Consider the following 24,796-nt stretch of genomic DNA (forward strand, 5'->3'; position numbering starts at 1 on the left):
CGCTGAATATTTGCTTAGCTGGTTAAGCTGCTGCAGCCAAAACTGAAACCAGATATTGAATATCCGGTGTTAGTGCTGTCACTGGCTGCAACTAACTCCGCTGCCTGCCGCCGGCTGAATATTGAGGAAATAGAATTTTAAATTAGCTATGACTCTGTTTGACAGCGCTCCCGCATTTCATACACTTTAACCAGGACCTTCACTTTTGTTATTCATAGTACGATGTGTAGCTTTATGACTACGATTTACAGGGACTCCTGAAGCAGGCCTTTGCAGCCGAAACACAATTTGTGTCGAGTCCATTTTACTTTCAGTAAAGCATCTGAGTTCATTTTACTTTGAATAAAGCGTCTGATGTGAACTTTTTAGTCCAAGGGATGCTTTTTTATTCTGCATCATCCTTTGTGTCACCCCCGCTGTGTTTGCTCATCTGGTTTTATTCGTACGGAGGATTCTTGTTCTTCTGTGGTTGTCATCACTGTCCTGTCTAGCCCAAACATTCAAGTGTGTAATATTTGGGGGGAAAAAGAGAAGGACAACCATGTTGCAACTATGCAGATATCTTTCAAAGCAATGGCCCCTGCTTCAGCCCAGAATGTAGCCTATGACTAGGTAGAGTGAGCCTTAAGACTCTGAGAAACATATTTTCTCTGAAGAATGTAGATAGACTCAATAGTCAACCTAATCTAGTGTGTGATTGAAGACTACAAATCAGTATAAATAGAAGATCCAACATCTGAAAAGGATGTGACCTCCAAGTAGAAGAGAAGCCGTCTGTGAACATCGAGCTTCAGTGTCTCTGACGGTCCTGACACTGAGTACCTCCAAAAGGCAGAGAGAGAAAATGTATGTGTGACAGAACAGTGTGTCTTAAGCCTGTAAAACTGCCTAAACTAATTCTTAAGTGTATTTCTTTAGTTTGGCCAGCAGGTGCTGAATGTTTATGCTTAAAGCTGTTACAGATAAGTGAATGATTCCTTCTTTAGTTAACACAGATAACAGCAAGTGCCTTGCAGGGATGTAACCTGCTTTTTTCAAATGTTGTTGTTCTGGGCTCTGAATGGCCTGGAGTTTGAAATCACTGAGCAGTTGCTGGCTGTTGCTTCAGTTTCAGCTCGGGAGAAGAAAGAAAGAAAGATCTCTTTGCTGAAGTCCTGTAAAAAACAGTTATATTTGTTAACTGGTGAGCAGCTATATGTCCTGATCTCACCAGGTACTTTTTAGGAAGTAAACAAATGTTTAGTTAGTGTTATAATTGATCTATATTTCAGTTACCTGTTATTGTTTGCTGCACTTTCTGGTTCATTGTTCAATTTTTAAAGACAATAAACATTGGAATAAACATTCCTTTTCAGTTTACTGCCTCTGCCTGTCTGGACTGATAAAGAATTCTGGTGGTTTCTGTGTTGGGTCTTTGAGTACCTTCTGGGAACTGTGGGACCACTGGGAGTGTGGCTCCAGTAACCTACAAATCACTGGGGATAATTTGAGAGCAGAAGACTTGCCCAGAGGCTGTTATAAGTACATAAGGAGTGGAGGAGTGGCCTAGTGGTTAGGGTGGTGGACTTTGGTCCTGGGGAACTGAGGAACTGAGTTTGATTCCCACTTCAGGCACAGGCAGCTCCTTGTGTCTCTGGGCAAGTCACTTAACCCTCCATTGCCCCATGTAAGCCGCATTGAGCCTGCCATGAGTGGGAAAGCACGGGGTACAAATGTAACAAACAAACAAAAAATAAGTACTGCCATGCAGGGACAGACCAAGGGTCTATCGAGCCCAGCACCCTGTCTCCGACAGCGGCCATAAGAACAAATTTGTCCTGCCCATCCCAGAAATAGTGGATTATTCCCACGCCCATTCAATAACATTCTATGGCCTTTTCCTCCAGGAGGCTGTCCAACCCTTTTTTAAAGTCCGCTAAGTCAACCACCTTAACCACTTTTTTCTGGCAACGAATTCCAGAGTCTAACTACGCATTGAGTGAAGAAAACTTTCCTCCGATTTGTTTTAAATTTACTACACTGTAGCTTCATCGAATGCCCCCTTGTCCTACTATTTTTGGAAAGCGTAAACAGATGCTCCAAATCGACCCGTTCCATTCCACTCATTATCTTATAGACCTCTATCATAGCCTCTTTAGCCTTTCCTCATAGGGAAGTCGCCCCATCCCCTGTATCATCTTTGTCGCCCTTCTCTGCACCTTTTCTAATTCCACTATATCTTTTTTGAGGTGCGGCAACCAGAATTGAACACTATACTCGAGGTGCGGTCGCACCATGGAGCGATACAATGGCAGAATAATATCTTCATTTTTGTTTTCCATCCCTTTTCTAATAATACCCAACATTCTATTTGCTTTCCTAGCCGCAGCAGCACATTGAGCAAAAGGTTTCAACGTATCATCAACGATGACAGCTAGATCCCTTTCTCTGTCCATGACTCCCAACGCTGAACCCTGCATGATGTAGTTATAGTTTGGGTTCCTCTTTCCCACATGCATCACTTTGCACTTGTTCACAATAAATGTCATCTGCCATTTAGATGCCCAGTCTCGTAAGGTTCTCTTGTAATTTTTCACAATCTTCCCGCGATTTGACGACTTTGAATAACTTTGTGTCATCAGCAAATTTGATTACCTCACTAGTTACCCCCATCTCTAGGTCATTTATGAATATGTTATAAAGCAGAGGTCCTAGCACAGATCCCTGAGGGACCTCACTAACTACCCTTCTCCATTGCGAATAATGACCTTTTAACCCTACTCTCTGTTTCCTATCTTTCAACCAGTTTTTAATCCACAGTAAGACACTACCTCCAATCCCATGTCCCAGTTGGTGGGCGGAGGGTGCTAGTGTAGAACACAAGTGGCAGGTGCAGGCGGACCTGAGCTGCGCTGGGGATAGACTCTATAAGTGTCCACAGGGTAAGCCCAGGCTGGTGGCTAGGCGTTTTGTGACAGACCTGTCCTTCATTTTTGGTGGCAGTGTGGTGGGATTGTCAGGCTCAGTGTGTGGCAAGAGGGTCACCATCCACTGATGAAAAGGAGAAACCACCTTTGGTAGAAAGGGGAGAACAGTGCAGAGTGAAATAGCATCAGAAGAGAAGGAGAAATAAAGGTCCCCACAAGAGAGCGCCTGCAGCTTTGAGATCCTTCCAGCTACAGATTGCCACAAGGAAAACCACTTTAGGAGTGAGATCTTTCACTAAAGCTTTCCAAAAGGGTACAAAAAGAGAGACCGGTAATGGGCAACTACACCACATTGAGAACCCATTGGGGCACTACCACTTGAAGTGGAGGTTGAATCAACTTAACCAATTGCAAAAAAAACATCTTGCTGGTCCTGCTATTGCATGAATAGAATCTACACAATGCAGTGTATTCTTTAAGGGCCCAGGTAGGGTCCATGGCGTGAAGTCATCACCTGTTCTTGTTTTCTTTTCCCCAATTTTGTTTTATTTTCTCTCTCCCTTCACCTGGCTTTGAAGTTATAATTTTCTAGAAGTTCCCTTTTGTGTGAGTAATATTTCTTTCCTGTCATCATTGTAGTTCTTTTTCTGCTCATACTTCAATTTTATCTTTATTGTAAACCACTTTGATCTGTGCATCAGCAAAAGCGGTATATCAAGATCAAACTAAACTAAACTAAAGTAAAGTAATAGAGGCCCCAGCAACTTTGCCTCTGAAGCAGGGAATTGAGTCAAATAAATAAATAAATATTCCACGTGACACAGATAGCAGAATGGAATCCTTATGGATAGAAATTCCATGTGTGCAGGGAAGAAGTATTCTTGTAGGGCCGTACTACTGTCCACTGGGACAGATTGAACAGACAGATGAAGAAATGTTTACAGAGATTAGGAAAGCTAGCAAATTGGGCAATGCTATAATAGTGGGTGATTTCAATTACCACTGTAATAGACAGAATCTGTACAACTCAATATCATCAATACACAAAAACCTTATACAAATTTAGTATCCATATCTACAGTTATATCTTGTGTTCTTCAATGAAAATATAGTGGAGAAAAAAGACCTCAGTATATATCAGAAGCACCTCTGTTTCAAAGATAAACGTTCATACACACAGAGGGTTCTTTTTAATCATCAGTCAGAAAAAAACTCCACTTCTTTCATCATTTTTCACAAAGCCACAAGGTTGATGATGCAGAGGAGTTGAAAAACAATCTCGGTGAGCCTGGAAGATGTACTGAACCAAATTGACAAATTAAAGAGTAGTAAATCACCTGGACCGGATGGCATACATCCAAGGGTATTCAAAGCATGAAATTGATGATCTGCTGTTAGTAATATGTAACCTGTCATTAAAATCATCTGTAGTACCTGAAGATTGGATGGTGGCCAATATGACGCCGATTTTTAAAAAGGGTTCTAGGGGCAATCTGGGAAATTATAGACCGGTAAGCCTGATGTCGGTGCTGGGCAAAATAGTGGAAACTATTATAAAGAATAAAATTATACAACACATGGAAAAACATAGTTTAATGGAACAGAGTCAGCATGGGTTCAGCCAAGGGAAGTCTTGCCTCACCAATTTGATTCATTTCTTGAAGGCATGAATAAATACGTGGATAAAGATGAGCCAGTTGATGTAGTGTATTTAAATTTTCAGAAAGCTTTTGATAAAGTTCTTCATGAGAGACTCCTGAGAATATTAATGAGTCATGGGATAGGAGGCAAGATTCTGGTGTGGATTAGGAATTAGGTATCGGACAGAAAACAGAGGGTAGGTTTAAATGGTCATTTCTCTCAATGGAGGAGAGTGAAAAGTGGAGTGCCGCAGGAATCTGTACTGGGCCCGGTACTATTTACCATATTTATAAATGATACGGAAATCGGAATGACAAGTGAGGTGATCAAATTTGCAGATGATGCAAAACTATTCAAGGTTGTTAAAACACGTGTGGACTGTGAAATATTGCAGGAAGACCTTAGGAAATTGGAAGACTAGGCATCCAAATGGCAGATGAAATTTAATGTGGATAAATGCAATGCAAGGTGATGCACATTGGAAAGAATAATCTGAATCACAGTTACCTGATGCTTGGGTCCACCTTGGGGTTCAGCGCTCAAGAAAAAGATAATACACTGAAATCTTCTGCTCAGTGTGCAGCGGCAGCCAAAAAAGCAAACAGGATGCTAGGAATTATTAGGAAAGGGATGGTGAATAAGACCAAAAATACTATAATGCCTTTGCATCGCTCCATGGTGCGTCCGAACCTTGAGTATTGCGTTCAGTTCTGGTCACCATATCTCAAAAAAGATATAGCGAAATTAGAAAAGGTTCAAAGAAGAGCAACTCCTCTCATATGAGGAAAGGCTAAAGAGGTTAGGGCTCTTCAGCTTGGAAAAGAGATGGCTGAGGGGAGATATGATTGAGGTCTACAAAATCCTGAGTAGTGTAGAACGAGTGAAGTAAATCAATTTTTTACTTGTTCCTCAGGTACAAAGACTAGGGGACACTTGAAGTTACATGGAAATACTTTTAAAACAAATAGGTGGAAATATTTTTTCACTCAACGAATACTTAAGCTCTGGAAACTCTTTGCGGAGGAGGTGGTAACAGCGGTTAGAATATCTGGGTTTAAAAAAGGTTTGGACAAATTCCTGGAGGAAATGTCCATAGTCTGCTATTGAGACAGACATGGGAAGCAACTGCTTGCCCTGGGATTTGTAGTATGGAGTGTTGCCACGATTTGGGTTTCTGCCAGGTACTTCTGACCTGGCTTGGCCACTGTTTGGGAAATAGGATACTGAGCTGGATGGACCACTGGTCTGACCCAGTATGGCTACTCTTATGTTCTTATTTGAGGTGTCAAAATCCAAAGGAGCTGTATGCAATAGGAGGTGAGAGGCTGAAATACATGGACCAGGAAAGAGACTTTGGGGTAGTCTCTGGAGAGCTCAAGGTGTGATAAGGCAGTGGCCAAGGCCAGAATGATGCTTGGCTAAATTGACAGAGGCATAAGCAGGTGATAATGACACTTTACAAGTTGTTGGTGAGACCGCATTGGAGGTACTGTGTTCAATTTTGGGGACTGTAATTTACCAAGGACATAAAAAGACTTGAAACTGTTCAAAGGAAAGTAGGTATGGGGTCTGTGCCAGAAGGCCTATGAGAAAAAACTTGAAGACCTGAATATATATACCTCGGAGGAGAGGAGGGTCAGGGTAGATATGATGCAGACATTTAAATTCTTGAAAGATAGAAAGGAACAAAAGAGCCTTTTCCAAAAATGAAGAGGCTACAGGACATGAAAAAGTTGCAAGGAGGAAGACTGAAAAACGACATGAGGAATATTATTATTATTATTTATTATTAATATTATTATTTGTTACATTTGTATCCCACATTTTCCCACCTTTTTGCAGGCTCAATGTGGCTTACATATAACCGTTAACGGCGTTAGCCGATTCCGGTCTGAAGAAATACATGGTATGAATGAATACAAAGTGATATTGTGGTAGAATGAGGTACATGTATGGTAGGTACAGTTGGGGGGAACTTAGAGAGGGAAAGGGGGTAAGAAGAGTCAGGCAATGTCCGTTACGGTCTTTGGTTACATTGTGTCGCAAGTGACCAGGTATTTTTATGTTGGGTCGGTGGGGTATGCTGTTCTGAACAGATCTGTCTTTAGTGCTTTCCGAAAATTTAGGTGGTCGAGCGTAGTTTTTACTGCTTTTGGCAATGCGTTCCATAGTTGTGCACTTAGGTAGGAAAAGCTGGATGCATAGATGGATTTGTATTTGAGTCCTTTGCTGCTTCGGTAGTGGAGGTTTATGTATGATCATGCAGATTTTGTGGTGTTTCTGGTTAGCAGGTCGATGAGGTCTGTTATGTATCCCGGTGCCTTGCCGTAAATAATTTTATGAACAGTCGTGCAGATTTTGAAAGTGATACATTCTTTGATTGGTAGCCAATGTAATTTTTCTCTGAGTGGTTTGGCGCTGTCAAAACGTGTTTTTCCAAATATAAGCCTGGCTGCTGTGTTTTGGGCAGTCTGAGGTTTCTTTATGATTTGATCCTTGCATCCCGCATAGATTCCATTACAGTAATCTGCATGGCTTAGTACCATTGATTGTACCAGGTTACGAAATATTTCCCTCGGGAAGAATGGTTTCCATATTGAGAAAAACATTTTCTTTATGGTGGATTTCGCTTGGGTCTCTAGTGATAGGTTACGGTCGATTGTTACTCCGAAAATTTTCAGGCTGGCTGAGTGGAGGAGTGGCCTAGTGGTTAGGGTGGTGGACTTTGGTCCTGAGGAACTGAGTTTGATTCCCACTTCAGGAACAGGCAGCTCCTTGTGACTCTGGGCAAGTCACTTAACCCTCCATTGCCCCATGTAAGCCGCATTGAGCCTGCCATGAGTGGGAAAGCGCGGGGTACAAATATAAAAAAAAAATAAAATAGGGAGGGTGTATCCTGGGGTGCTAATGTTTGTGGGTTTGTATGTATTGTATTGGGATGAGATGAGATGATGAGACAGTGTGTTTTTTTCTGTATTTAGTTTTAGTTGGAATGCATTTGCTCATGAGTTCATGATGTTCAAGCTTAGCCAGATTATGTTTGTATGGGATGCATAATGTAACATCATCAGCGTAGATAAATGGGTTAAGGCCTTGGGTGGATAAGGTCTTGGCTAGTGGAGTCATCATGAGGTTGAAAAGGATCGGTGATAGTGGTGATCCTTGCAGTACTCCGTAGCCTGGTTTCCACGGTGACAATATGTTTGTTTTTGATTTCACTTGATATGTTCTTGTGGTTAGAAAACCCTTAATCCAATTGAGAGTGCCACCACTGATTCCAAAGTATTCTAGGAGTCTTAGCAATATGTTATGGTTAAAAGTCGAACGCACTTGACATGTCAAATTGGAGGAGGAGAATGCTCTTGCCTATTGCTATTTCCTCCTTGAATTTGGTTTGAGTAGTACTGTTTCAGTGCTATGTAGGGGTCGAAATCCTGATTGTGACTCATGTAGTATAGTGAATTTGTTTATGTAGTCATTGAGTTGTTTGGTCGCCAGTCCTTCCATTAGTTTGACTACTAATGGGATAGATGCAACTGGTAATGTCGTTTGTTTTTTTTCTTGGTGTCTTTTGGTATTGGGGTGAGCAGGATGTTGCCTTTTTCTTTAGGGTAGATATCCTGTTGAAGCATGAAGTTTAAGTGGGATGTGAGATCTGTTATGAAGCAGTGGGGGGCAGATTGTATTAGGTAGCTGGGGCAGGTGTCCAGTTGACAATAGCTGTTGGAGTATTGTTTAATTGCCTGGGTAACTGTGTTAGTGCTGAGGAGAGCAAAATTTGACAATATTCGGTCGGCAAGGTATTCACCAGGGGTTGGGTCTAGACCATTAATGAAGGTTGTCTGCAGATGGGATGTCAGTGTTGGTTGTAGTGACCGGCGTTGTGTCTAGTAGTTTGTTCACGAGATGGTATAGTTTCTTCGTGTTTTTGTAGTCCGGCCCAATTTTAGTTTTGTAGTACGACATTTTGGTCTGTCTTATTGTGTATTTGTATTTCTTTTGTAGTTGTTTCCATGCGTTGAGTGTGTGTTCATCTTTTATTTTTTTCCATGCATGTTCCAGTTTCCTAGATTATGTTTTTAGTTTTTTCAGTTCTTCATTGAACCACAGTATCGAGTTCTGTCTACGTGAAGTTCTTATTTGTAAGGGTGCTATTACTCAATACTATTTTATAATGGGTACTCAAAGATGAACGCTCATTATAGAATGGCATTGAGCTCCAATTTCGGCACCCAGATTTAGGCGCCAGGACCTACACTTGCTGAAACCAGGCGTAATTCCAGGCTCACATCCCCGGTATTCTATAACACTGCGTAAATTTTAGGAATACTCCTCACTCCCCTTGCACCTCTCATGGCCACACTCTCTTTTGGGTTGTATATCATGGGATTTGGGCACACACTGTAATAGAATAGCCAACTCGAATTATAGCTATGTCATGCAAGGTTCCACGTTAGGAGTTACGGACCAAGAAAGGGATCTGGGTGTCGTCGTCAATAATACACTGAAACCTTCTGCTCAGTGTGCTGCTGTGGCTCGGAAAGCAAATAGAATGTTGGGAATTATTAGGAAAGGTATGGAAAACAGGTGTGAGTATGTTATAATGCCGTTATATCGCTCCATGGTGCGACCGCACCTTGAGTATTGTGTTCAATTCTGGTCGCCAAATCTCAAGAAAGATATAGTGGAATTTGAAAAGGTGCAGCGAAGGGCGACTAAAATGATAGCGGGGATGGGACGACTTCCCTATGAAGAAAGACTAAGGAGGCTAGGGCTTTTCAGCTTGGAGAAGAAACGGCTGAGGGGAGACATGATAGAGGTATATAAAATAATGAGTGGAGTGGAACAGGTGGATGTGAAGCGTCTGTTCACGCTTTCCAAAAATACTAGGACTAGGGGACATGCGATGAAACTACAGTGTAGTAAATTTAAAACAAATCAAAGAAAATGTTTCTTCACCCAACGCGTAATTAAACTCTGGAATTCGTTGCCGGAGAACGTGGTGAAGGCGGTTAGCTTGGCAGAGTTTAAAAGGGGGTTAGATGGTTTCCTAAAGGACAAGTCCATAAACCGCTACTAAATGGACTTGGGAAAAATCCACAATTCCGGGAATAACATGTATAGAATGTTTGTACGTTTGGAAAGCTTGCCAGGTGCCCTTGGCCTGGATTGGCCGCTGTCGTGGACAGAATGCTGGGCTCGATGGACCCTTGGTCTTTTCCCAGTGTGGCATTACTTATGCACTTATTGGCACTAGTTGACTCTTTAGCCAATTTAATTGGGCGCACATCTTGGATAAGTGCCCCGATATCAGCGCCCAATTTTGGGTGCCATATATGGAATCTGGGGGATAATGCTTTCCTGTAAATTCATATCTACAAAATACAGTACTCTCCTAATATTTTGAGTACTATAACAATCTGTCATCACTGTCTTAAGATTTTGTGGTATCTCACATAAGGTTCTTTGCTGAACTTCCTATACGACTTCTGCTTGAACTATATGCTGAGTACTTACATCATCTATTATTAAATCTGTTTCTTTATCTGTTTTTCCTGGAGACTTCACCCGCAAATCCTTCAGAACATATAATGCCTGCATTGTTAATGCTTCTTCCTGCTCCTTTGCTCTGTGATGCAGCACGTATTCACTCTGAAAAGTGAAGTCAAACTCAGTGAGTTCATTATTGCTGGTTTATTGTGGCAATTTAAGTTCTCTGTAAACAATGAAAACTGTTATAATGCTATAGTGCAAACTCCATCGTTACATGTGGGGTTTGCACTAATAATGAAAGCAGTAGTCTGTCTTTCTTTAATATCTAAGGAAAAACTACAAAGATTTATATCTGCTTTCTCTGTGCACAGTTTTTTGGCCCAAAACAATGTATGTCATTTTGCACAATCGAAACTTCAAATGCTGTTCAGTCTCCCACCCTCAGAATCTCTTCTGAAGTTTGCAGGAACGTATGTGCATGTGATTCAATCATGCAGAGATGGGTTTGTTACTTTTTAAAAGTACTTAAGTACTGGCTTCAAAAGAAGTGAAATAAAAGTAGAAAGTCTTATAAAAAAAAAATACTCAAGTTAAAAAAAAAATCACTTTTTTACTACAAAGTAAAAAGTATTTTTAACAAGTCGAACCACAGAATCTAGCATGCTTATAAGCAGCAGTACTGTATTCTGAATATGTACATATCACATTGAGAGGCATAATCGAACGGGGCACCCAAGTTTTCCTGAGGGCGTCCTCGGGAAGGGGCGGGGAAACCCGTATTATCGAAACAAGATGGGCGTCCATCTTTCGTTTTGATAATACGGTCGGGGATGCCCAAATCTTAACATTTAGGTCAACCTTAGAAATAGTCATCCTTAGAGATGGTCGTCCCCGGTTTTCAGCGATAACGGAAACTGAGGATGCCCATCTCAGAAATGACCAAATCCAAGTCATTTGGTCGTGGGAGGAGCCAGTATACGTAGTGCACTGGTCTCCCTCACATGCCAGGACACCAACAGGGCACCCTAGGGGGCACTGTAGTGGACTTCACAAATTGTTCCCAGGTGCATAGCTCCCTTACCATGGGTGCTGAGCCCCCCCCCAAAACCCACTCCCCACAACTGTACAACACTACCATAGCCCTTACGGGTGAAGGGGGCACCTACATGTGGGTACAGTGGGTTTCTGGTGGGTTTTGAAGGGCTCACATTTACCACCACAAGTGTAACAGGTAGGGGGGGATGTGCCTGGGTCCGCTTGCTGGAATAGAGGCTTGCAAAAAATATTTTTAAAGTTTTTTTTAGGGTGGGAGGGGGTTAGTGACCACTGGGGAAGTAAGGGGAGGTCATCCCTGATTCCCTCCGGTGGTCATCTGGTCAGTTTGGGCACCTTTTTGAGGCTTGGTCGCAAGAAAAAAATGGATCAAGTAAAGTCGGGCAAGTGCTCGTTAGGGACGCCCTTCTTTTTTCCATTATCGGCCGAGGACGCCCATGTGATAAGAATGCCCAGTCCTGCCTTCGTTATGCTTCCGACATGCCCCTGTGAACTTTGGTCGTCCCCGCGCCAGAAAACAGTTGAGAACGCCCAAAATCGGCTTTCGATTATGTCGATTTGGGCGACCCTGGGAGTAGGATGCCCATCTCCCGATTTGTGTCGAAAGATGGACGCCCTTCTCTTTTGAAAATAAGCCTGATTGTGACCTATCTAGATCTCTGAGGGTACAATGGAACAGAAACATAAAAGCTTGAATATATTAAGATGCATACAAATGGAAATATCATCCTTCATAAATATAAATGCATTGCAGAGTGAAAAGCAGAACATAATCGATTGTTAAGATTAAAAGCATACCTTATCACATAGACATCTGGTATAGAAAGGGCAGCATACACACTTGAGCAGTGTACCAATAGCTATCTTTCAGTACAAAAATGATACTAAAGAGAGTGCAAAATCATATTCTCAGTTCGATGCTTCTCAGTTAATTATTTAATGGTGCCACAGCAGGAGGACCATTTGGGATTACTACACTAGTGGTGGGCAAGAAAATGCTATTGTTGGATATGAACCATATCTCATCTGCCTGCTCAAGCATTTACCATGAGGGTCAGGGGTATTACATTAGTTCAATGGCCAGCATGACAGCTACAAATGTAAATCAATGGGTGGACAGTTTTCTATATGCCCTCTTTCTCTTTCACTTCCTCTAAATAGAGGCATGATATTGGTATGGATGAACCTATGACCTGCTCAAGTTTGTGCTAATGCATTCTAAAGCAGGAAAAGCACTTTGTCACGCCACCTGAACAAGCTGGCCTGCACTGGGATAATTCATCGAAGACACACAGCTAGATACAGTCCTTATTCTGAAGGCTTTCTGACTATTATCATTAACACCACAGCAGGCATCCATACACACATTGCAAAAGTAAACAACAACTTCTACAGAGTATATCCAAAACTTAATTTGTTTTTCTCATTTCCATCTTCCAAAATTCCAAATAGAAGATGTGCAGATCAGCAGGACCCAAAGCAGTACAAGTCAGAAACAACACAACTTATACCTAATTATTCCACCACCTTAGGATTCACCTTGAGCCAACAGATTTATTTTCCATTGAACATAATTAACTTTGTATGAACTTGGTGGCTAATAGTGTGCTGAACTGGACAATGTTGGCACATTTAGACTGACTCTGGGCTTCTGCATGAAGGTAGCTCTACCCTCATTATTCAATATCTGTCTTTTAAATAGTAGTAATAAAAAATATCAAGTGCATTTTTATAATATCACTGCAATCCACAAAAACAAAAGGAGCAAGTTCCCACATGCCATCTTTTTCTTTTCATCTAAGCACAGAAAAAAAAAGATTTTAAATGCTCACAGGTTTCAAACTAATTCATGTTTAATGTGAGATATAAAAATATCATAAATAAGTAAATAAATACAGTGGGGGAAATAAGTATTTGATCCCTTGCTGATTTTGTAAGTTTGCCCACTGACAAAGACATGAGCAGCCCATAATTGAAGGGTAGGTTATTGGTAACAGTGAGAGATAGCACATCACAAATTAAATCCGGAAAATCACATTGTGGAAAGTATATGAATTTATTTGCATTCTGCAGAGGGAAATAAGTATTTAATCCCTCTGGCAAACAAGACCTAATACTTGGTGGCAAAACCCTTGTTGGCAAGCACAGCGGTCAGACGTCTTCTGTAGTTGATGATGAGGTTTGCACACATGTCAGGAGGAATTTTGGTCCACTCCTCTTTGCAGATCATCTCTAAATCATTAAGAGTTCTGGGCTGTCGCTTGGCAACTCGCAGCTTCAGCTCCCTCCATAAGTTTTCAATGGGATTAAGGTCTGGTGACTGGCTAGGCCACTCCATGACCCTAATGTGCTTCTTCTTGAGCCACTCCTTTGTTGCCTTGGCTGTATGTTTTGGGTCATTGTCGTGCTGGAAGACCCAGCCACGACCCATTTTTAAGGCCCTGGCGGAGGGAAGGAGGTTGTCACTCAGAATTGTACGGTACATGGCCCCATCCATTCTCCCATTGATGCGGTGAAGTAGTCCTGTGCCCTTAGCAGAGAAACACCCCCAAAACATAACATTTCCACCTCCATGCTTGACAGTGGGGACGGTGTTCTTTGGGTCATAGGCAGCATTTCTCTTCCTCCAAACACGGCGAGTTGAGTTCATGCCAAAGAGCTCAATTTTTGTCTCATCTGACCACAGCACCTTCTCCCAATCACTCTCGGCATCATCCAGGTGTTCACTGGCAAACTTCAGACGGGCCGTCACATGTGCCTTCCGGAGCAGGGGGACCTTGCGGGCACTGCAGGATTGCAATCCGTTATGTCGTAATGTGTTACCAATGGTTTTCGTGGTGACAGTGGTCCCAGCTGCCTTGAGATCATTGACAAGTTCCCCCCTTGTAGTTGTAGGCTGATTTCTAACCTTCCTCATGATCAAGGATACCCCACGAGGTGAGATTTTGCGTGGAGCCCCAGATCTTTGTCGATTGACAGTCATTTTGTACTTCTTCCATTTTCTTACTATGGCACCAACAGTTGTCTCCTTCTCGCCCAGCGTCTTAACTGATGGTTTTGTAGCCCATTCCAGCCTTGTGCAGGTGTATGATCTTGTCCCTGACATCCTTAGACAGCTCCTTGCTCTTGGCCATTTTGTAGAGGTTAGAGTCTGACTGATTCACTGAGTCTGTGGACAGGTGTCTTTCATACAGGTGACCATTGCCGACAGCTGTCTGTCATGCAGGTAACGAGTTGATTTGGAGCATCTACCTGGTCTGTAGGGGCCAGATCTCTTACTGGTTGGTGGGGGATCAAATACTTATTTCCCTCTGCAGAATGCAAATAAATTCATATACTTTCCACAATGTGATTTTCCGGATTTAATTTGTGATGTGCTATCTCTCACTGTTACCAATAACCTACCCTTCAATTATGGGCTGCTCATGTCTTTGTCAGTGGGCAAACTTACAAAATCAGCAAGGGATCAAATACTTATTTCCCCCACTGTAAATAGTAAACTAAAACAGACATCATGTTATGAGAATCAGGTGCTCAACATTCAGAGTTTCTAACAGAAATAAAATCTCTGCAAGAATATAACACAAAGTAGGGTGTCCCTATAACCAGCCCCTCTCCAAATGATACACTCATTACGATTTATAAAACAAATTACTGCTCTACCTATGAAAAGTTATTCCGCTATTATACTTCCTCTGTGTACATCCGTATGCTGCACAAGATGGCATGTTTGAAAACAAAAGTGACATTAAATAAAAATGCTACCAACCATAAAGAATGACAGCATGGATGCAGCATCCCGCCTCCTCTTTTCATGCAACCTCATTGCTCAAAACCCCTTCTCCCCCCTCCCCGAGTTTCTCCTTCTATTCCCCCCCACCCCACAGCATCTCCTCTCTTCCTTCCTCAAACAACCCCCCCCTCAAGACAGCATCTCCTCCCTTCTTTAACCCTTCCGAGTCGACCTTCAACTTCTTCTAAAAATCAGAAAGCAGCAGAAGCAATTCACACACACATGCTGCCCTGTCGCCAGCCCTGGCATTGCTCGTCTACTGCTCGGCCTGCCCTCTGACATAACTTCCCATTTCCACTGGGGCGGGCCACAGTAGAGAGACAATGCTGGGGCCAATGGCAGGGCAGCATATGTGTATGAATCACTGCTGATGCCCGGCACCCGCTGACCTTTAGAACAAATTGGAGGAAGACTTGGGGTGGGGTCAAGAAAGGGAGGAGATGCCGTGGGAAAGAGGGAGTCAGTCAAAAAAGGGAGGAGATGCCGCCTAGGGAAAGTTGGAATTGGCTTGAGGAAGAATAGAGGAGATGCCGCTCCAGGGGAAGGGGATGTGGCAGACGAGGGTTGCTCCTGCCCCAGCTTACCACTGGATCACCAGTGGGTCAGGGAAGGAGGGACTGTTTCCACTTTAAAACAGAGGGAGTTCATAAGTAGGAATTTCTAATGACGTCAGATGCTGGCTTACAGCTGATTGAGCCCGAACTTCTGGTCACAGCTCAGCTGTTTTTGGGACCCGAAGTTTGGGCCCAATCAGCTGCATAGATATGGAAAATACTTTTATTTTAAAAATACTTTTTTAAACCGTACTTCGTTACAAAGTACAAAAGTACTACTTATTTGTAACAAGTTATATTCTTTTTGCAATACTTTTACTTGTAACTCGTTAGAAGTAAAAGTACTGACAATTGTACTTAACTACTGTAATGAAGTACAAGTATTTCGTTGCTACCCATCTCTGCAGCCATGCATATAGTTTTACCCCAATTTTCACAAGCCAAATGATTTTTTACCCCTTAAAGACCTTGGTAATGGTATATTACACTTTAACTAAGAAATATAAGGAAAGCAAAAAATAATTTTACCTCCAACAATGCAGAGAAAGTGTTCTGCCCCCATATTAATGGTAGCAGGGTTCATTGTTATGTATATTTAGTATGAGTATTATTTGTATTCAATTGCATTGAAATCACTGTGTATTAGGGTTGCTATCCCTATAGTTTGCCGTTTCCTGTGATTGACTTCTTGTGAGCTTTCTCTATTGGCTCTCAATTCTGGGCCAAAGCCAGCCCTCCCTCTCTCCCACTGTGGGCTGTGAAAGAGAGAGCCAGTCTTCCTAGCATACCTTTGTGATCAGCAGTTGCTCTAGGGGTTGATCCCACCTAAATCTACTCTGATTCCATCAATATTCTTCACCATTATTCTCATACTTTCCTCTTAGAGTATTACAGCTTTTCCTCTCAACTGGGTTGAGGTGCTGGCCATCTCCTTGCCTTTAAGGTGGCTAGATACGGACTCTGTTTGTAGAAGGCAACAATTCTGGAGTGAAGGAGTAGCCTAGTGGTTACAGGACCAGTCTTGACATCCAGAGGTGGCCAGTTCAAATCCCATTGCTGCTTCTTGTGATCTTGAGCAAGTCACTTGACTCTCCATTTCCTTAGGTACAAAATTCAATTGTGAGCCCTCCAGGGACAGAGACATACCCAATGTAACTGACCTTGAGGTACTACTGAAAAAGGTGTGATCAAAAATCCAAATAAAAAATAATTCTTTCCAAGCAACTGAACTTGATTTTCTATGATTGCTACATTAAAGAGTTGGATTAAAAATCTGTTTGTTTGTTTATTTATTGGGATTTATTAACCACTTTTGTTGAAGCTTTATGACCACAACTAGCCTAGAACAGCACAAAAAGTAAGCTATCACTGAAAATATAATCAGTATTAATTCTTGCATCAACTATATGCCTTGGGGCAATTTTGAAACTGCCCAGGGTGCTTGCATATACTTAAAAATGATCTTACAAGTTCATGGGTCCAAAGGAGAATCACCTCCCTTTGCAAATCTGCGGCCAACAGCAACCATGGATTCCAAAGTACACAAAGAGCCCTGTCTACTAAGGTGTACTAGCGTTTTTAGCGCATGCTAAAAATGTAAGCGCGCCTACAGAGTGGCTCAGTAAACAGAGCCCAAAGTAAGGTATGGGCAAGGATTTCAAAATAAAATTCCCACAAATACTTTGCCTTGCTCAATCCTACTTCTCTTCCTTGAGGCAAAAGTATGCATGCTATTCATCTGCAGCATAAGCATTTTTCATTGCAGAGTGGTGGGGGGTGGGCTATAAGTCCTCTGAAAACTGTGTTCTCCATGCATACTGAATAATCATTTCATTGACTGGGATGGATTTTGTGGTGAGGTTCTGCAATGTAAAACAAAATGAATTTGTGGGAAAGCCATGCACTCACCTGATAGGCTTTTGATTAAAATAAAGTGGAATGCTGCTTTAAAAGATTTGCAGCCATTGTTCCCTCTACTCTGAGCGGGAGTCCTCCTAGTGCACTGCTGCCAGTGGGGGGTGGTGCTTCAATATTGAGTTTTCAATCTAGAGGGATAGGCAAGTTCCCTGGAGTCCTGCAGAGCTCGTCTGTCCCCCACTATTGACAATGTGATAGTGAAGCAGCGACCCTCACTGGCAGGACTGTAGATAGAGGACTGCTACTTAGCTTAGAGGGAAGAGTGGCAGTAATTGTTCTTCTTGATTGTGAGCCACATTGAACCCGAATTAGTTTGGGATAATGTGGGGTACAAATGTCATAAATAAATAAATAAACCAGTATAAGTTTCAGGATATTTTACACATTTGCTTTTCTAAAAAGTTTACACTTTTAGGTTGGGAAGGTTTCTTTAGCAAAACAACAATCATTTGGAAGCTGCCTTGTTTGGTACAAACATATTTAGGATAGTTATTTCTCACTGGTCTCAAGAAGATAAAAAATGCCATCACAACGTACTCTGTATATAAAATTTAAAAATAGCACAAAAGAGAAATTATAAAAATAAGCTATATACAACATTTAGCAGCTTATGTAAGCTACGAGTTTCTTTGTGATACTTCTCTGCACTCTTTATTAAGAGAAAAAACAAGGGTATCACCTTACCGCTGAAGAACTTATGGTGCCCAATGTGGCCATGTGAGGTGCCTGATTTAAAGATGAGTTCCTATTTAAAGAATGCGATCTCGTTCCTGAAGATGGGCGTGAAAGTTGTGGTTTGGCTGAACAGGAACGATACTCAGATGTCGGGAACTGTACAGTCATGACAGATATTGAACGAGGACAGCTCACAGAGCGTCTTATAGGATTTGTAGAGGATGAAGAAGAGGAATAAGATGGAACCTTGACAGCTTTAAGAGGAGGCTTCAGGTTTAGTCTGCCTGCATAAATAGACAAAATACAAGAAAATTAATTTCTTATGTTTCCCACCCTGGAATTTCTTATTTCAGTGTCATGGTACCTGCTAAATCCAATGCATCAGTACACACATGAGAATATACCATTTAGCAAATTCTTAAATATCTCCTATTTATAGCTTCAATACTCCTGCTATACAGTGTTTCTGTAAATCAGAGGTTCTCTTCCCCAATGCTTGAGACCCACTGACCAATTTTGTTTTCAGAGTATCCAAAATGACTGTGCATAATAGAATACATTTGCATACAATAAAGATGGGTCATTAAAATTTTAATTTATGAAAAATTCACTGCTGATCTTCTGAAAAACAAGCTGGTAAGTGGGTTCCAAGAACAATGGTTGAGAACTACTACTATAAATTATAAATGAACCAACAGCATGCTGTAATGTGGAGCCACTTACCAGTAAAGGGGAGGTTCTCTGTAGAGAGCAGGATAATAGGTAGCACATAGGTGGTTTTTAAAAAATACATCTTTTGGGAGGTCACATGGTGTGATGAGCTAGAACAGACGTGTATCTTGGCTCATGGGCCGCTTACCCTTCTTGATGCCTCCATCAGTGAAGACTGAACAGAAAACTCACCAATGGACACAAGAGGCTATTGGGGTAAAGCCTGAGCAGTTTGGAGGAACAATTCAAGCTATGTCTGACAGACTGCTGTGCAGAGAGAAAGAGTTATCAGTTGGAAACCAAAATGATTGACCACCAAAACCTGGGGTCCGCATGGACAGCGAAGATCACCACTGGTCCATTCTTTTTTGGGAATATGAAAAACTACAAGATCTCTGGTGACAGCTGTTTGCTCGACAGGGCTTAGGGACGCTCCGTCTATTCTGCAGTCGACCTCCAGAGAAGGGGAAGAGGTTTTTGGATATCCTGCAGTGATTCCAAAGTTGAGCAGTGTAGTTTTTCTCATCGAGGGATTAATGGTGGGGTTTGAGGGAGAGTCCCTCACTTTCCCTCTCCTTTTGCCCATAACCACCACAGGCTAAGGACCGGATGAGGAAACAAAAACTGATAAGGACGGAGCTCTTGAAGGTGCATCTTCCCTCTTAAGCGCCATCTTGGATCTCTCCCAAGACTGCTCGAGGGAGAATTATTCTGATGGGGGGTATGAGTGTTTGAGATGAAACATGCAGAGTGCATGGAGGTTTACATGCAAAAAGAGAACTATGCAAGAGGCTGAAAATTTGGGTAGAAGGAATTCATATAGCTTTTTTTCAGTCAAGCATAGCTTCATGATGTGTAGCTGTGGACATTGTTATCGGTCAGATAAAGTCCTTTTGAGCCATCTGCAGGTATACTATTGGTAACACTTGATTGAGAGTTATTTTGTTTAGCTTGTTATGGATCTGAAATGATTCTTGTTTTGATGTTGACCTGTTCCAACATACTTGGTAATCTCTGTAACAGTTCCACTAATAAAGATTTAAATTTTAAAAAAGACAGAAAATTCCAACAGCCATATGACAAAGTGGAATTGATGCAATATCACTTGGAAATCTTCAGAATGGTGTTTGCAATCTGCCAGTAGTGAGTAGCAATGATGGAGGATGTGGTAACAGCAGCTGAGAAGGAAAGAGCAGACTGCAAAAACAAGGTTACGGGCAGAGGAGGAAAAGATTGATGACTTCAGGAATTGCTCGTGGAGAAACTATTACATATCTCTCTATATAAAACACACCACCAACGTTCTGCAGCCTCACTTTTCCAACGTTCTAAATGTGAGGCGCCAGAGATCAATTTTTCATCCATGACTGTCTGCCCCGCCCACACGTCAAACGTGATGACCTCATGGGCGGAGCAATGACACTCACAGACCGTGCAGCACGTCTGATTGGCTGAGTTGGGTGAAGCCAAGGATGACGTCGCCAGCACAGCTGCTCCACCTACTCCTCCCCCTGCCTAGGAATTCATGCAACTCAGCACCCCCCCTTCCGATACAAACACTAAACAAAACTCCCCCCCCCCCAATGCATCGGCACCTTTTTTTGCCCGCCCCCCCCGCCCCCCCCCCCCCCCCGCGACACTCCGGCCGAGTCCTGCACTTAGTTTTTTTTTTTAACACTCACAACGCGCGAACGATGCAGCCGGCAGCGATTGAAACAGGCTGTCTGGGCTGGCAGGCGTCTGCGTCGGAGCTTCCCTCACCCTCTGCGAGTCCCGCGAAACAGGAAGTTGTAACAACGAAGGCGGGACTTGCAGAGGGTGAGGGAAGCTCCGACGCAGACGCCAGCCCAGACAGCCTCTTTCAATCGCTGCCGGCTGCATCGTTCGCACGTTCTGAGTCTTAAAAAAAAAAAAAATAAGTGCAGGACTCGCCCGGAGTGTCGCGGGGAGGGGGGGAGGATTGGGGAGAGAAAGAGGGAAACCAACAGCGGGAAGGATTGGGGAGAGAGAGAAAGAGGGAAACCAACAGAGGGAAGGATTGGGGAGAGAGGGAAAGAGGGAAACCAACAGAGGGAAGGATTGGGGAGAGAGGGAAACCAACAGAGGGAAGGATTGGGGAAAGAGGGAACCCAACAGAGGGAAGGGTTGGGGAGAGAGGGAAAGAGGGAAACCAACAGAGGGAAGGATTGGGAAGAGAGAGGGAAACCAACAGAGGGAAGGGTTGGGGAGAGAGGGAAAGAGGGAAACCAACAGAGGGAAGGATTGGGAAGAGAGAGGGAAACCAACAGAGGGAAGGATTGGGGAGAGAGAGGGAAACCAACAGAGGGAAGGATGGGTAGAGAGAGGGAAAAACAGATGGAAGGATTGGGGAAGAGAGGGAAAAAACAGATGGAAGGATTGGGGAGAGAGGGGAAAACAGATGGAAGGATGGGGAGAGAGAGGGAAAACAGATGGAAGGATGGGGGAGAGAGGGGAAAAAAACAGATGGAAGGATGGGGAGAGAGAGGGAAAAACACAGATGGAAGGATTGGGGAGAGAGGGAAAAAACATGGAAGGATGGGGAGAGAGAGGGAAAACAGATGGAAGGATGGGGAGAGAGGGGAAAAACAGATGGAAGGATGGGGAGAGAGAGGGAAAAACACAGATGGAAGGATTGGGGAGAGAGGGAAAAACATGGAAGGATGGGGAGAGAGAGGGAAAACAGATGGAAGGATGGGGAGAGAGAGGGGGAAAAACAGATGGAAGGATGGGGAGAGAGAGAGAAAACGGAAGGATGGGGAGAGAAAGAGGGAAGACGCTGGATGGAAGAATGCAGAAAGAAATAGGGGAGACACTGGAAGGATGGAGAGGGAAAGCAGAGCTGTTGGAAGGAAAAGGGGAATAGAGAAAGACTGGAGAATAAGAGGAAAGGGCATGGGGAGAACAAGGGTGAGGAAAAGATGAAAAGGTAGATGAAGGAAATTAAAGAATGGATATTAAAAATGAATTAAATCTGGGCAGAGAGAGAGCCTGAAAAATATTGAAGAAAGCAAAGAAAAACGAGACAAAAATGACAAATGGCACAGAAGACTTAAGCGAAAACAAAGGAAAGCAGAATCACAGACTGGGACCAATATGCAAAGAAAAACAGTCACCAGACAACAAAGGTAGAAAAAAATCATGAAAGGGATAAATGCAGGGGACAGATGGGCATGGATGGATATGGATTGCAGGGCAGGCCTCAAGGAGAGAGGGGAATTGCTGGATAGGGATGAATGGAGGGGCCAGGTGACAAAGGAGCATGGATGGGCATGGATTGGAAGGGCAGGACTCAGGAAGAGGGGAATTGCTGGATAGGGATGAATGGAGGGCACAGATGGGCATGGATGCATATGGATTGCAGGGCAGGCCTCAGGCAGAGAGGGGAATTGGTAGATAGGGATGAATGGAGGGGCCAGGTGACAGAGGAGCATGGATTGGAAGGGCAGGACTCAGGAAGAGGGGAATTGCTGGATAGGGATGAATGGAGGGCACAGATGGGCATGGATGGATATGGATTGCAGGGCAGGCCTCAGGCAGAGAGGGGAATTGCTGGATAGGGATGAATGGAGGGCACAGATGGGCATGGATGGATATGGATTGCAGGGCAGGCCTCAGGCAGAGAGGGGAATTGCTGGATAGGGATGAATGGAGGGGCCAGGTGACAGAGGAGCATGCATTGGAAGGGCAGGACTCAGGGAGAGGGGAATTGCTGGATAGGGATGAATGGAGGGGACAGATGGGCATGGATGGATATAGATTGCAGGGCAGGCCTCAGGGACAGATGGGAATTGCTGGATAGGGATGAATGGAGGGGGCAGGTGACAGAGGAACATGGATGGGCATGGATTGGGAGGGCAGGGCTCAGGGAGAGAGGGGAATTGCTGGAAAAGGATGAATGGAGGGGGCAGGGCACAGATGGGCATGGATTGGGAGGGCAGGGCTCACACTCTCTCTCTCATATACAATGTCTTTCTGACTCTCACTCTCACACACTCTAACTCACACTGTATCACATTCACTCTCTATGTGCCACACACTCACTCACACACTCGCTTGGTCTCATACACTCACTCTCACAGAGAATCTGTGTCTCACACACACTCTCTCTCTCGTCCACACACACACACTCTCTCTCACACTGTGTCTCACATACACACTTGCACACACTCTCATTCTCACACACACACTCTGTCACAAACACACTCACACTCACTCTCTCTCTCACACACTCACACTTTCACTCTGACTCTCAAACAGTCACTCTCACATACACTCTCCCAAACATACACACTCCAAGGAAAACCTTGCTAGCGCCCGTTTCATTTGTGTCAGAAACGGGCCTTTTTTACTAGTGGAATATAAATTGTAGAACAGAATAGAACAAATGGTGGGTCTGCCAGAGTCCATACTCAACACAGACTTGTGGAGACTTGGGCTGGACAATGCTTGCATCTTAAGAACACTGCAAGCGCCCTAGGAGAGACAGTGAGAATAGGTCCTGAGTGGTCAAACTGACAGTACTAAATTTCCCTCATGAAGCAGAAATTCTGTAGGCTTTAAGATCTGGAAACCTGCTGGCTGGAAAGTATTGTGTTGCTAAGACTACTCCACTAGAGTTACATTAAGGTAGAAAGAATTTTCTTCAATTTGTACAAAACTGCTGAACTGCAGATCAACCATAAGGGGTCCATACGATTTTCCTCAACAGTATTAGTGGCCAGTCTTTCCATAGAGGACTGATGGCTCCATAAGGCACGCAGGTAAGCTCTGTACATAGACTGGCGTCAAAGCAACTTTTTTTTGGCTAAGTATGCTATGCAAACAAAAGAGACACACTGCACTGCTCAATATTTTAAAGCTACAAAGTTTTAAATAGAGGTGAAATTGCACTTGATTCCCTCTGAGGAACATCCACCTGAGACTTATCAGTGGAAGTTCCCACAAGGGTTATACAGTGATACCACATTTCAAGATCTTCTTATATAAAAATGGAAATATTATATGTTGCATAATGCTGAAATTGGGAGGTGGCAAAAGCTGTTCATTGAGGAAAAATTTTAACCTGTGCCATTATAAGAAAAAGTCTAGAGAGAGAAATATTTTGATAATAGAGAAACAAATGAGGAAAGACCGTCAATTGTATGGGGCTTATTCCTCAGAACAAAATAAAGCCCAAATGTTGGCTTCACAGGTAGCACTGAATGAGCTAATTCACCAAAAGTCAAAAAAGTCTTTCTTAGATTATAAATATCAGCTATATAGATACAATAATAAATATGGGAAAATGTTGGTGAGACTGGCAAAAGCTTGGGGGGGGATATAAAATAATAATAATATTAAAGGACAGTCAGAGGGAGAAGAAATAACAGATCAGGGCATTCACAAAATTTGTGGGACTTCTATGAAAATGTATATCTTAGGCCACAGGATGAGGTGTTAGAAGCTGACGCCTACCTCTAGTGTAGAATTACCTCAGATAGATGAAGAAGATAGAGAAATGATTAATGTACCTATAACAGTGGATGAGGTAGGATGGGCAATACATACAATACGATAGGTAAATCTGTAACTGTAGTGTTTAATTGCACAATAACATTAGAAAACCTGACACTTCAAAATTGTCTCAAATTATAGTAATACCAAAGCCTGGCAAGGAACTACTCCTGCCAAAATCATCCCATCCCGTCTTCTTCTTAAACTATGAGACTAAACTGTTGGCAAATGTTCTTGCTAACAGATTTGCACAGGTTATCCCTACCAGTATAGCAGACATGGGATTTGTCCAACGCAGATATGTAGTTAAGAATGGGAGATGCATATTGAAGGTACTAAACCATAAGTGGTGCTTTCTCTACTGACGTTTTGATGTAAAGAAAATGTTCGATCAAATGGTATGTGATTACATGTATGGTGTGTTAGCAAAGTATGGGATATGGAGCCCCATTTAGTGGCAGAGTACATGCACTTTATGAAGAGCCACGAGTAATAGTGTGGGTTAATGGGGCATTATCCAAGCAGTTTTTCTATTCATA

At 42.9% G+C, this 24,796-nt stretch overlaps 1 protein-coding gene across 4 annotated transcripts in view; it reads right to left on the reverse strand.

The window, feature by feature from the left end:
- TTLL7 (tubulin tyrosine ligase like 7) overlaps positions 1-24,796 on the reverse strand; it is a 324,337-nt gene that overhangs the window by 92,433 nt on the left and 207,108 nt on the right. For all 4 annotated transcript variants that reach the window (XM_030206297.1, XM_030206296.1, XM_030206298.1 and 1 more), the window contains 2 exons: positions 18,042-18,316; positions 10,065-10,199 (listed from right to left, as the gene is read on the reverse strand). In XM_030206297.1, the coding sequence (XP_030062157.1) occupies positions 10,065-10,199; positions 18,042-18,316 (410 nt within the window). The remainder of the gene's footprint in view (positions 1-10,064; positions 10,200-18,041; positions 18,317-24,796) is intronic.

Source organism: Microcaecilia unicolor, chromosome 6 (genome assembly GCF_901765095.1).
Source record: "Microcaecilia unicolor chromosome 6, aMicUni1.1, whole genome shotgun sequence".
In the NCBI taxonomy this organism is placed as follows: domain Eukaryota; kingdom Metazoa; phylum Chordata; class Amphibia; order Gymnophiona; family Siphonopidae; genus Microcaecilia; species Microcaecilia unicolor.